The sequence below is a fragment of the Crocuta crocuta genome, unplaced genomic scaffold (genome assembly GCF_008692635.1).
Source record: "Crocuta crocuta isolate KB4526 unplaced genomic scaffold, BGI_CrCroc_1.0 scaffold153, whole genome shotgun sequence".
Classification (NCBI taxonomy): domain Eukaryota; kingdom Metazoa; phylum Chordata; class Mammalia; order Carnivora; family Hyaenidae; genus Crocuta; species Crocuta crocuta.
This window is the reverse complement of record NW_027529525.1, coordinates 3,084,424-3,099,141: the sequence shown is the minus strand read 5'-3', so window position 1 is coordinate 3,099,141 and position 14,718 is coordinate 3,084,424. Positions and strand designations below refer to the sequence as shown.

Sequence of the window (14,718 nt, the reverse complement as noted above, 5' to 3'; positions counted from 1 at the left end):
ATGACTATCTTAAAACAATGTTGATATTATTTACAGTTATGTTTTTACCTTGATGTACAAATTTTGCACTAGGCTAAACTTTTTTTTTTCTTTCTTTTTTTTTTTTTTAAGTAGACTCCATATCCAATGTGGGGCTTGAACTCACAACTCAGAGATCAGGAGTTGCATGCTCTAATGACTGAGCCAGCCAGGCACCAGGCTAGATATTCTTAAAAGCTAAAAGGCAGACTTGTGACTTGGTAACATGCCAATTTTAAGTTAAAATGCCATTAAAATATACATATCCTAGTTACTAACTACAGTAGTACAGAGAAAATGCACATCAAATTTATTACCCTACAAATAACTTGGACTTTAGTCCCAGCTTTGGTTCTTCTCCATTCTATTAAGTAAAGTTTTAAACATAGCATCTTGTGGATAATTCACTGTAGATACTAGCATTGCAATTAAACAACTGAAAAAGTACTAATTACTTCTGCTTTATTTTTTAAAATATTTTTAATGTTTTATTTATTTTTGAGAGAGAGAAAGCATGAGCAGGGGAGGGTCAGAGAGAGAGAGGGGGACACAGAATCAGAAGACAGCCTCCAGGCTCTGAGCTAGCTGTCAGCACAGAGCCCAACGCGGGGCTCAAACCCACAAACCGTGAGATCATGACCTGAGCCAAAGTCGGATGCTCAACCAACTGAACCATCCAGGCGCCCGTAATGACTTCTACTTTAGAACAGAGTAAATACTGACACTGGGAAAATCTGAAAAGGCTCATTTTTCCCTAACACATTAGTGCAAATTAACAAACTTTTAGAAGAATTTAGTCATGGAAAGTGGGAAGCATAATCTCATCTTCATTCATTCCTTGTTCATATCGGACTGAAGAGAAGCCTGCCCAGTGCAAATGGTTCCTTTGGAAGAGGAACCAAATCAGCGCACTGATGAGAGCTAGGACACTTAGCACAGCAAATGTGATAGTTATTCCTCTGTAATCAGAGCCTAGAATAGGGAAAGGTTTGACATTGGAGGAGAGAATACAAAAACGATCATTATTGATCATTGATCTAATACATAAGGCTGCATGTCACATTGTAAACTCTGTATGAATTAGACACAATAAGTACTGATTTTTTCATAGCATTAACACAGAATTCAAAGTCCACATCAAACACTCAAGTATTTTCTTTACAGATTTAACTGTTTTCCTTTTCATTCAAATCCTATTCATTGTTTTAGCAATTTTCTTCTAAAGAACTCAGAGCATCATCATTACTCTCTTTCCCTTCTCATCACCCTTTCTGAGAACATTACTCCCAGTATACTACCTTACTTTGATAGCAAATTGTTGTAAGTTGTAAATTTTTGTGTTTGACTTAACCAGTGCCAAATAAAGTGTTATTTGCTTTAAAGCCAATTTACAGCTTTAGGATGACTTCATTTAGCCACTAGCTATTCAATGTCAAACGCTCTCCCGGGCACCCTCTCTACATGCTGCCCAGATGGACTCATTCTGTCCCCTTGCTTTAAACACCACCTCTCAGCTGACCTCCCTTCTTTTTCATATGTCCAATTGCATACTAGACATTCCATATGAATATCTATCTCCATATGGACAGTTCAAAAAGCCAAAACAGAACTGTTGGNGCCCAGCCATAATCTTCCAGTTGTTTTCCATTTTACTTAGCTCAGAATCTGAACTCTTGAGCCTGGCTTCCCGAGTCCTGGGTATCTGGTACCTGCCTACCTTTCAGCTCTTCCTTGAGCACTCATCAAGCTTGTTCTGTTTGAAGCTTTTTCCCCTGGTCTTTGTTTGGCTGGTCTTTCAAATCTCAGCTTCAGTGTCTCCTACTCTTAGATAGCTTCCCTGATAACCTAAAGTAGTCATCCCCCTACCCAGCATAGAAAACAGGGCATGACATACAGTAGATACTCCAAATATGTGCTGAATCAATGCATGAATATATAGATACAAGTCACTTAATATTGGGGATTTATCTTTAATATTTATCCACTAAAAGAATGTTTTTATGCTAAATCTTCAAAAACGTTGCTCTGAAAAACTTAGAGCTCTTTCTCTAGAAATGAAATTAAGATAAGATTTTTATGGTTATTTTATGCATCAATTCAGGATGAAACCTAAGTTTAAATTGTGACTTCCTACTGATGTTCCTTCCAGTAAATTTTACATAATTAAATCCAGTTTTGCACTGTTGTTGAGTTAATCATGAGTTTTATGGGAATGAGGAAAAAGGAAGCAAACTAACTCTAGAATTAGACCTTTGAGCTTTTACATATATGACTGACAGAATCAAATGTATCTTAAGAACATATTCAAAGAAATGAGCTCCCTAATATTCTGGCAGCTTCTATTTTTCTTAGAAAAGAATAACACAAAGTTTAATCTGTTTGTGCTTTCACCTAGGAGACTTAGACATGTTGGCATTTACTCTCTCTTGCAATCTATTTTTCTGAGGGAAAGAATCTGTGTAGCTTAATCAAGTTTTTTGGATATCCTTTAAGGGCTAAATAAGGACTTCAGGACTAAGTGCAAACCATTGTGCATAATTGAGTTGCACATTTATTTCCCGACCTGTTCTGCAAAAATAGTTCTTAAGGATAGGTTTCATACTTACCCAGAGGAGCTCTGCAGACAACTCTTCCATAGCCATGTGAACATTCAACTTTTATCCAAGTTTCATTTGAAGCTAACAAAATGCTACATTTGCCACCACCACTCTTAGTTTTATTTGCCCATTTGACAAATGTCACTTTTGATCCATCCAACCAATTCCAAGACTGACCTAAAGAAAGAAATTAAGTTTATTATCTCTAAATTTCTAAGGTAGAAAGGTACGTGGCTCATACAACTCATTTACTTAGAACTATGCTATGCCACTGTTGAAGATGAAACATATTAAAAGTGAAAAAAAATTTAAAAATCAGTCTTTCAGTTGCACTTGTCACATTTCAAGTGCTCAATAGCCGTATGTGGCTAGTGACTACTCTGTTACATAGCACAGATACAGAACATTTCCATCTTTGCAGAAAGTTCTATTAGACAGCACTGATATAAAATGTGGTGTTTTGATTAAAAAGTAGAATGTTTGCATATTCATTGTGGGAGGGATAGATTTCTAAAAACCTGAGTCTCCATCAACATCCTTACCTCCTACTAAAAACTCTCATTAAAGATGTACTGGGGTGGGGGAGGTATGCCTGGGTGGCTCAGTCAGTAAAGCGTCCAACTTTGGCTCAGGTCATGATCTCACAGTCTGTGGGTTCGAGCCCTGTATTGGGCTCTGTGTTGACAGCTCAGAGCCTGAAGCTTGCTTCAGATTCTGTGTCTCCCTCTCTCTCTCTGCCCCTCCCCTGCTCACTCTCTGTCTCTGTCTCTCAAAATAAAATAAAGACATTAAAAAAAAAAAGATGTGCTGGGGGAGGAAGGGTCTAGAGGGTCCAGGAGGGTCTCCCCACCATGACTCCATTTTTATTTTCCAGCTGAGGTAGCATCATCTTGTGGTGATAGTGTAAACACAATTTAGAACTCATTTAGATGACCAATTTTGAATCCATTCACTTTGACAAGTGCTTAATATTTTGGAATTCACATGTATTTCAATTATTTAGAATTCAATTTTGCATAAAATGAGTGAAACACACTTTCTATTCTTTTACTGAATTTGTACTCTTAATTAATTCTTTATCAATTTCAAATTTATCAAATCTTTTTTGCCCATTATTACTTGGATTAATCCATTATCCCTTGGGAAATTCATCAACAAATACTTTTTAATTCTGTGCAATTTTACTAAGCTAGTTTGAAAAAAAAATTACCATTAATTAATTATTCTCTTGGTGTGCCTGGGTGGCTCAATAGGTTAAGTATCCAACTTTGGCTTGGGTCATGATCTTACAGTTCTAGTTAGTGAGCTCAAGCCCATGTCAGGCTCTGTGCTGACAGCTTAAAGTCTGGAGCCTGCTTCAGATTCTGTGCCTCCTTCTCTCTCTGCCCTCCCCTACTTGTGTTCTGTTTCTTTGTCTCTCTCTCTCAATAAATAAATAGGCTTTAAAAAAAATTACAGAGATAGTGTAGGTAGGGTAGGGAGAGAGAAAATACTAAGCAGGTTCCTCACTGTCAGCACAGAGCCTGATGCAGGGCTCAAACTCAAGAAACTGTGAGATCATGACCTAAGTCAAAACCGAGAGTCAGAGGCTTAACTCACTGAGCCACCCAGGTACCCCAACATTAAAATTTTTTTAAAGAATTAATATTCTCTATGGTAAAAATATTTCAGGAAGGAAGAGAACAACAAAAAGAGAACTTTCTGAATAACAGAGTTATAAGCTGCAAAAATATGACTGATAGACACTAGAGCTCTAAGGGAACTAAGTCATGGGTCCTTTGTGGGACATGGGGGTGGGGCACAAATATTGCTGTAGGAGAAAAAAATATGCTGTTGACCCAAGTATCTTAAGCCTCTAGAACATCCCAGTTGATTTAACCTGGCTTCCTATTTCATTAGTGTGTTCCATCATCACTAATAAGTCACTTGCATATTCATTAGCAATTTATAAGTCTCCAAAACAGCCAGCAGACCTAGCTTATTCATCAATAAGAAGCATTTGAATTAACTACCACTTAACATTCTTTAGCAAGGCTGACTTGGCATTTAGGACAGGTTGGAACTCTCTTTGCACACTGTCCACACAAATATGTCACTTACCAGTAGAATGTTGAGATAATCCGAGCCAAACTCTCATGGTAATATTATTATTTTCCCTCATCAGTCTGCTCACAAATTTATTCTCATCTTCATCCTCGATGGTAACAATAGTTGCAGAATGATCTATTGACAGAAAACAAACCCTAAGCTAATGAGCTGTATGCAAACTAGGGAAGTGGCTTATTCTCAAACAGCCACTTGAGAAAAAAATCAATCATGATCAAGATCATTGAGGAATTCAAGCTTTACATAGAGAATACTTTTAAAATTTGATATTTGTGTCATATTTTAAAAGAATAGCATTAATAGAGTCTAAAAAAGTTAGAAATATTTCTAGATTGAAACTTATATAGAGAAATGTTATGTTTCTTTAAAATGTTTACCTGATAATATGTTTTTGGTCTTGGAACTGCCTAACAATGAGACCTTTGTATATGAACTGCTAGCTATAAGAAGTGGGTATGTGATTGTAGAAAGACATATCAGCATACTCTCCTCAACAACCATTTCCATATAATAGCTTAGCTTTAAATTTGCTTCTATTAAAATGAAAATAAAAGCAAATAGGTTTGGGATATTGAGAAGCATTAGCCTTTCCTTTAATATTATTTTATATATAAATGAACTTGGTTATGCCCATTATATGTTCCTAAATAAGTATGGAATTGAATACTCTTGAAGTTTGATAAATTGCCCTAAACACACAGAGAAAATAATATTATCACCATCATCAGGCAAGGGATGAAAATAAAATAAGAACTACACTTAGAAATAAATCCTAAGTAGAATCAAATACTCATCAATAGTGGCAAGCCTATCTACACTTGAACTAAAGCATTTCTTTTGTGGTGGTGATACTAGGAGAATGGTAAAGGCAAGTCTTTACTCCTTTATAGACGACCACAGTGTGCACATGCTTATTTAATATTACATAATCCTGTAGGGAAGACATCACTGTTTTATAGATGAGAAAACTGAGCCTGAAGGAGATTAGGTGAATTGTTCAGGTTTATACAGCTAGCCAGTTATAAAGTTAGAGAGCCAATCTCAATCTTTTCTAAGTTTTTAGTTTGAATGCTTTCTATTTGCAGGACACTGTGCTACATTTGCATACATTATCTCATTTCATTCATTCCTACAACAACCCAACCTTTGAAATAAGTACTATTTCATTCTCACTGTTCAGATGAGAAAAGAGAAGCAATTATGAAACTTCTATAATATCACTCAACTAGTAAGTATGGGAGTAGGATTTAAAACTTACACCTGTCTGCCTCTAAGACTTAAGTACTTAACTCCCACACTACAATGACAGTAAGTCTTTCTATTTTCTCTTGTATAGGAGCAAGAGGCTTCTGACTTTCAGAACACATACACAGTTCACAATAGTTTCCATCGTGTGTGTGTGTGTATACATATGTGCCACACAGGAATTCCCACACAAATTTCCATCATGTAGTTATGCAGTAATAAGGAGATTTTTAAATCAGTCAAATGTCTCCACAAGAGTTAGCAAAATAAATGAGAGATCTATCATCAATCTGGCTAAATGGCTACCCAAGGATGCAGATCTTTGAAAGACTCTTGGTAGTATCCCTAGAAGTCATTTCACAGTATGACTATAGAGTAAGTTTATTATGGGAGAGATCCAATTATTGCTGTTCTTTCTAAAATAGTTAAATATGAAGACAAAAAGTCCTGTCCCTTTATGATGTTCAGAGGATATGGGCCATTTCTATTGCAGGATGGATGAACAACCCATGCATCTTGGATTTTGTTACTCTGGCTAGGATAAGCTTACTTATTTATAACTAAGTAGTGGGGAAAGCTATAATTTGGTATTTAGTGCATAACTGACTTCACAAAAAATTTGCCTTTAATCCCTTCATCCAAGCATATCTAACTATATTTAAAACCATTTCATTTGTCATTATTTTCACATAATGATTCATTTAGCAATTTTTTATTCTACTTCTTCCCACTTACCTTCATTTTCCATGTACTTATTCTCACATTGATCATTTTAATGGCTATTCCAATATCTCACTTAACTCATATATCATAAAATACTTAACCATTTCCCTACCACTGGGCAATTAGGTTATAAAATGCTATTACAAATATTGAGTGTTTTAAAAATATTTTCAAAAATATAGTCATTATTTCCTTGGGAAAAATTCCAATGATTAAATTATTGGGTCCAAGAAAATTAACCAGCTTTAACTCACCAAGTTTTGAACAAAACTGTTTGGCTTCTAAGAAACTGTGCAATTCCTGGTTGGATGCATAACAGTGGTCTCTATACTGGATCCACTGTGACTCGTTCCCTTTCACTGCTGGGCATCTTGATGAGTATGTATGAGAAGGCACCTCTTTAGCTATAAAAATGTTAGACATGACTGTAAACATTCACAGACAAATGATTGACTTTTTAATTTCACTAATGTCTATTTAAAACTGTGGTGCCTCTGGGTAAGAAAGTATTCAACTCAATACACACACCAGAGAAAGCTATAGCCCATACTCTAAGAGGATACATTTCTAAAAAATGTTTATTTATTTTTGAGACAGAGCACAAGCAGAGGAGGAACAGAGAAAGCTGGGGACAGAGACCCAAAGCAGGCTCCATGCAGCTGACAGCACGGTTCAGCTCCTGAACCGTGTGAGATCATGACCTGAGCGGAAGTTGGACACTCAACAGACTGAGCCATCCAGGCATGCCTTGGATTACATTCTAGTTAGCTTTTTGGAATATCATTTTTAAAACTTAGAAAATAGAAGAAAGTACTTAGCCCTCTAAGATGGAATTAGCCTAATGAGAAAACTTTTGGAGAGACAGACCAAGGAAAGAAGCAAAGACAAGCTTGTAACTACTTTGAAATAATAATTAAAGTTTTTTCTTTAAATTCTTTTTATCTTGCTATTATATAACTAGATTTACCTTGCCATATAAAGAACTACTTTTAAAAATCACATCCACAAGTGAAAATTTGGTAATTTGTTTACAAAGTGCAGTATATCTTCACAGCAAAATCTGTCTCACACAAAAGTGTTAAGTATGGCTTCTGTTCCCATTCAATAATAACTCCCCATTCCCGCCCACCCCCAGAAACCACCATTCTACTTTCTGATTCTATGAATTTGACAATTCCAGGTACCTCATTCAATTCTAGTCATACGGTATTTGTCCTTTTGTGCCTGGCTTATTTCACAAAGAATAATGTCCTCAAGATTCATCCATGAATGTTGTATTAAGTGTTAGAACATCCTTCTTTTTTAATGATGAATAAGATTCCATAGAATGTATACACTACATTTTGCTTACGCATTCATCCATCAGTGGACAATTTGAGCTGCTTCCACCTTTTGGCCATTGTGAATAATGACACTGTGAACACAGTTGTACAAAGCTGTTCTAGTCCCTGCCTTCATTTCTCTTGAGTATATGCCCACAAGTGGGACTGCTGGATTCTATGGTAATTTTCTTTAAAAATTTTGGGAAATCTCCATACCATTTTCCACAGTGGCTACACACAACTTTTTATTCCCACAAGCAATGTATGGGGGCTCCAATTTCTCCACATCCTTGCCAACACTTGTTATTTTCCTTTTTCTTGAAGATTCAGTTTTTCATGTTTGCTCTTGTATTAGTTTCCCAGGACTGCCATACGAAATTACCACAAACTTGGTGGTTTAAAACAACAGAAATTTCTTCTCTCACAGTTCTGGAGTCTAATCGAAAAATGAGTGTCAGCAGGGTTGGTACTTTCTGGAGGCTCTGTGGGAGAATCTGTTCCATAATTCCCAGATTCTGGTGGTTGCTGGCAATCCTTAGCTTATAGCTGCATCACTGCAATTTCTGCTTCCATCATCAAATGGCCTTCTCCCTCTATGTCTGCTTCTCTCCTCTAATAAGGGCACCAGTCATTGGATTTAGGGCCCATCTTCATCAAGCATCACCTCATCTTAACTAATTCCATCTGCAAAGGCTATTTCTTTCTTTTCTTTCTTTCTTTCTTTCTTTCTTTCTTTCTTTCTTTCTTTCTTTCTTTCCTTCTTTCTTTCTAAATTTAACATTTATTTATTTTTGAGAGAGAGAGGCAGAGCATGAGCAGGGTAAGGGCAGAGAGAGAGAGAAGGAGACAGAGTCTGAAACAGACTCCAGGCTCTGAACTGCCAGCACAGAGCCCAACGCGGGGCTCAAACTCACAAACCATGAGATCATGACCTGAGCTGAAGTTGACACTTAATTGACTGAGCTAAGCAGGCACCTCATGCAAAGGCTATTTCTAAATAAAGTGGCACTCTAAGGTTCTGGGTGGATGTGAATATGGGAGGATACTATTCAACTCAGTATAGCACTGAATTTGTATTTGTTCATGTCATTCAACTTGATCCTATAAAGTCTGTTAGCTAACACAAATGTCCTTTCCATTATCTCATGTATTCTCATGAATTCTAATTGTTTTCCTAAAACAGTACATTCATTTTTTGTACCTAACAACTGAGATGTCAATTTTTGATTATCCATTTATTTCTTATTCTTGATATCATTCTCCCTTTCTTGTATTTACTTGCTTCTCTAGATAAGGTTTTCACATTATCTTCTGCTTGATTCAGTTTAAGTCCAAATGTTGGATCTTCTCTAGAATATTCTTTGGAACAGAAGCATGGTAAGCACTGAGAGCCAGAGGCTTCAGAGACCACTGCCACCACCATCTCTTGGCTTGTCCAGCATACCCCTGCAGCTCTTGGAGTGGAATTGGGGTGGGGTCTTAGTTCTTCTGCTCTTCTTTAAGGCTCCACTTGTCAGGATGAGCCCAACCCTGGTGGAAGGGGCTCTTCCCTTAGGTTTTAAGAATCATATAAGTTTGGAAAATGATGAGTTACACAAAGTTAAACTGCTGTCTTTACTATAGAAACCTTCAGAGCCATCAATATGATAAATCAGACTTGAAGAATTCCCCAAATTTATGTGCTTTTGAACCCCTTTTTTACTGATTTATTTATTTATTTATTTTAGTGAGAGAGAGAGACAGAGAGACAGAGAGACAGAGCACGAGCAGAGGAAGAACAGAGAGGGAGGGAGACACAGAATCTGAAGCAGGCTCTGGGCTCTGAGCTGTCAGCACAGAGTAAAATACAAGGCTTGAACACATGAACTGTGATATCATGACCTGAGCTGAAATCAGATGCTTAACCGACTGAACCACCCAGGCTCTTTTTTAAAAGCAGTGTCAGCCTTTGAGGAACAGTGCTAAATGAAACTACAATTCACAAATTCTAGAGTAATATGTACCTAGTGATAGTGGAACTGAAAGTCTTTGGGTACATACCCTATATGGGTATATCATGTTCATTTCTCTTCACAAAGTATCAAATTCATTTTAATAGGATTTGTGAGCAAACATTATTTAAAACCTTCAAAAATTTCATTGAGTATTTAATCATGTGCATAAGACAAAATGTCATATTTTAATAAATATAGTTATTAAAAATCAAGTCTTACATTTTATAGGTTTATAACAAATAGCACCATCCCTAACAGACTTGCATTTTTCATGTGTCCAAATTCCTTTTGGATCCAAGACAACACAATTTCCAGCAGATATTTTATCTTTCCACGGGATGTAGTCAAATGTACTGCCATCAGACCATTCAAAACTTGATTCACTTCCCTGTTTTAAGAATCATAGAGATAAAAAAGCTTAGAACATTTTTAACATAAGAGTTGCCTTTTTAAAAGAAAGAATAATAGAGATAACCTGAATCCAGACAAAAGACTGTTCAAAAAGAACATTATAAAGAATATACATACTTTAAGGAATATTGGAATAGATTGTTAATTATTTGTTTACAATTGTTATAGGTTTGGACCTATTTGTAAAATCGGGGATTTACTTTTGATGCATTGATTTGAGACATTTACTCTGGTTCAATTTAAGTAGGACTTTAAATTTATACACAGTTACTATACTCTGTCTCTAGATTTATTTTTTTTAAGGATGAGTTTATATAATACTTGAAATTAAATGACATGCAAATGGCTTCCATTTGTCACAATTACAGATGTGTATTACCAACCTTCATATTATCCTGAATATTGTTTTTTATGTTTTATATTTCTGTGGTTTGTGTCTCTGGCTACAGTTTCATATTACAGAAGCCATCAAGCATCAAGGGTTTGGAAGAGGAAAATACTTCCCAAGAAACTCATATGGGAGAATTACTTTTGATTTTTTCCTTTTTTCTATAATCCTAATTTGTCATCCTTTCTTTTATTTTCTCCACTTTGTTGTAAAGATTATTTAAATTAGGCTTTCAATTCTGATCTCTATAGATGCCTATTTCTTGTGGGTGGGGGAACTGGACCTTATTATAGGTACATGGATATACTAATTAATAGGATTCAAATAGAGGCACAAAAGTTGTATTTACTACCAAAACATTATTCTCAAACAGTGCTAACTTGTAGGGGGAAAGTGAGAAGAAAATACACATTTATTAGTCCTAATATTAAGAATTTCATTTGGTACCTTATATAAATTTTTGTGTTAATCTCACTATAATCCTATATTAAGGAAAATATTATTACCCCAATTTTACCAATGAAGAAATAAACTTCCAAAGGTTAAATAGCCTGCTCATAATCACCAAACATATAAATGGAAGACCTACCACTAGTACTAGAACTTGGGGTTTTCTGATTCTGTCCTATTCTTTTTCACCAGCTTTCCAATTGGTCTTCCTCAACTAGGTGACAGAGAGGTGTTAAGATACAAATCTACTAGGTCCTTGGGATGGCCTGGCAGTATCTACGGCAGCTGCAGTCCTGGCCATTTGCCCTACACTTTCTACAAATACAATTTTCTATTTGGTTTATGATAAGATAAGGAAGAACTATGCTACGCAAATTGAATCCCAGGACTTAATCTGATGTTATACTTTGAATTAATATCTTATGCTCAAATTTCCAACCTTCTAACACATTTGGAAAATTTCTGGAAAACAAGACAAGACTTACATCATGACTTGAGAGCCCAACCCATAGTGGAAATCCATCACGTTTTACGATATCTTCCAGAAAGAATTGGCCATTTTTGTCATGAACACTTGCCAAATAACCTCCACTTTGAGAACACATGTTCAGTGCTTCATACCATGTTACCTTTTTTTGAATAACATTATAAATACCATCTTCATACGGAATAAACTGTGGCAGAGTAGCATTATATTCTTCCTTGTAGTCAACTATAATATTTAAATTAAGAGTATTAGTGATTAAATTTAAATTATTTAAAATACATATTTTGGGTAGGACTGGACATGCAATCATTTCTAAAGTTAAATAAAACTGGATTTTTCTTATTAACAAGGGAGGTAAAATGCATATTTTATTTTTCTTATTGCTGCAACACATATAATAGGTTCTTTTTTAAAATTTTTAAATGTATTATTTATTTTTGAGAGAGAGATAGAGACAGCATGAACAGGGGAGGGTCAGAGAGAGACGGAGACACAATCTGAAGACAGGCTCCAGGCTCTGAGCTAGCTGTTAGCACAGAGCCCAACACGGGACTGAACCCATGAACTGTGAGATCATGACCTGAGCTGAAGTCAGACACTTAACTGACTGAGCCACCTGGGTGTCCCTATAATAGGTTCTTAAATAGTTTAGTTGCCAGGTTGATTAAAAAATATATAAACATTGTTCCCAATGGCTGAAACTAGAACAATTTGAATAAAATATTAATGTAGTATAATATATTATAACCCAAAGTATAAAATATATATCAGAGCTGATACCGATATAAAAAACTGAATGATTAAATTTTAAAATGGATGAGAATAGAAAAATCTCTTGTGCAGTGGAATTCCAAATAATTTACATAGATACACCCTTCTCAGGAAGGTGGAGAAAAACTCTTCAGTCTGTAACTCTGGACTGCATATACTGACTTCCTTAAAAAGAGTACAGTATGTAAATGGGGAAAAGAGTAACGAACTGTCAGAAAGCTGACAAACAACTAGAGCCAGGTGATCAAGGTTAAAATCAACAGTGGGAAGTCATGTTGATAGCATATATCCTTCATATGATGTGATGAAAATGACACTCACTCTGTGGTTTTTCCTAAACCTCAAACCCACAAGTCCAGTTTAATCATGAGAAAAACATCAGCCAACTCAAAGTGAGACACAGTCCACAAAATAAGTGCCCCAAAAAATACATGACCAAAAAAATTTCCTCAAAACTGTCAAGGTCATTAAAAGCAAAAAAAGTCTAAGAAATTTTCACAGCCAAGAGAAACCTAAGAAGACAAGATGACTATATTAACATGGTATCCTGGATAGAATCCCGAATAGAAAAGGGACATTAAGTAAAAATGTTAAAAATCTAAATAATATATGGACTTTAGTGAATAAGTAATCCAAAATATTGGATTTCTTAGTTGTGACAAATGTACCATACTAACACAGCAATGGGGAGACTGGTTATGGTACATATGGGATCTCTCTGTACTGTCTCTGTAACTTTTTTTTATAAACATAAAATCATACTAAAATAGAAAGCTTGTTAAAGAAGTAAAAAAAAAAAAGGTGGAAGACTTCTTGTCAATAAAAAAAAAACCATAAATAAAGGTGCAAATGAGGGTAAGCATACATTGCATACAGGATAATTAAGAGATCAGCCTGACAGAAAAAGAGCCATATTGAGCCAAGAATGAGGGGAAAAATCAAGGTTGGAAGAAAGCCTAGAATTTTAGAAAAGACAGTGTTTCTAGAACACTTAGTCTTAATAGCTTACATGGACTCAAAGTAATTGGTAGTAGGGAATCCCTGGAGATTGTTGATGGAAATGGCGTTCCAGAAAGTTATTCTGTGGTACTATGAAGGGAGAAGTTCTGCCTGGATGTCAGCAGAGGTCTTAAAACTTAAAACAGTTTTTAAGCTGTGAAAAATTTAGAACTGACATGCATTTTAACATAGATTTATTTAAGGAATTAGGCAAATTTAAGATAAGTTTATTGTCAGCCTGGAATGTTAAAACTCTACCCAAACACACTTTCTTATTTTTAAAACTCTTCTCCATCCTTCAAGACCCAACCAAGTTTTACTTTCTCTTCCAAGCATTTTGTTTTCATTATTTCTGTTTTCATTGATCTCTTTTGACTTTCCAACAAATTTAAGCTAGTACCAAATAATCTAAAAGTAACCTACATAAAACAATGATAAGGAATTTAATGCTGTCTCCCCAACTACATTTTACTCCTTGAGATCAAGACCATGACACCAGGAACTGTATCTTTTCCTTCCTCTGTAACTTCTGTACTACCTCTCATAGGACTGAAAATAGAGGAGGCACTCAAAAAATACAGTTGCATGATTCCCACTTGTGGAGCTAATTAGCCTTATGGAGTGAAAATTCTACATTAGCATACTTACCCATTTCAATTTTACAAGCAAGAATGCTGTTCTGGTTAAACTGAATTATTTCTTGAATAACATTGAAGGTTTGAATATCCCAAAAGCCATCAATACTCAAGCCAGCAAAAAAATTGCCATTTTTTATATCTGGTCTTCCTCCTCTCCAATTCGTGTATGACAGCATGGTCTTATCAGACCACACCAGAGAATTATCTAGAAAAGAAACATTTTTTTCTACATTTAGAGATTAAATCAAGATTTGAATAAGAGTTATGAGGTTAATATTTCAAACTCAACTAATTTTCTTTCTTCTTTACCTACTTTCTAACAAGTTCTATGACTATGTATATCTCTTTAAAATATTTTCTGACTACAACAGTAAATTATGTTTATTTTTAATTTGGAAATTACAAATTATAAACAAAAAATTAAAGTTTACTTATAATTTCCCCATCCTGCAATAACTTTATGCTTTATTATTTTAAGTCAAATATTCATTTCTACTGTATATATGCTTAATTGCAATGAAAATTAATATAATTATTTTATTTAAATAATTAATATATTACTATTCATA

General features: G+C 35.2%; 1 protein-coding gene across 1 annotated transcript in view; it reads right to left on the bottom strand.

The window, feature by feature from the left end:
• Nucleotides 1-368: 368 nt before the first annotated feature.
• LY75 (lymphocyte antigen 75) overlaps nucleotides 369-14,718 on the bottom strand; it is a 101,860-nt gene continuing 87,510 nt past the window's right edge. Inside the window, exons 29-35 of the mRNA XM_077761010.1 lie at nucleotides 14,160-14,354; nucleotides 11,740-11,966; nucleotides 10,225-10,393; nucleotides 6,944-7,093; nucleotides 4,716-4,838; nucleotides 2,625-2,792; nucleotides 369-990 (exon numbers count right to left, since the gene is read on the bottom strand). Of these exons, the coding sequence (XP_077617136.1) occupies nucleotides 812-990; nucleotides 2,625-2,792; nucleotides 4,716-4,838; nucleotides 6,944-7,093; nucleotides 10,225-10,393; nucleotides 11,740-11,966; nucleotides 14,160-14,354 (1,211 nt within the window). The 3' untranslated portion in view covers nucleotides 369-811. The remainder of the gene's footprint in view (nucleotides 991-2,624; nucleotides 2,793-4,715; nucleotides 4,839-6,943; nucleotides 7,094-10,224; nucleotides 10,394-11,739; nucleotides 11,967-14,159; nucleotides 14,355-14,718) is intronic.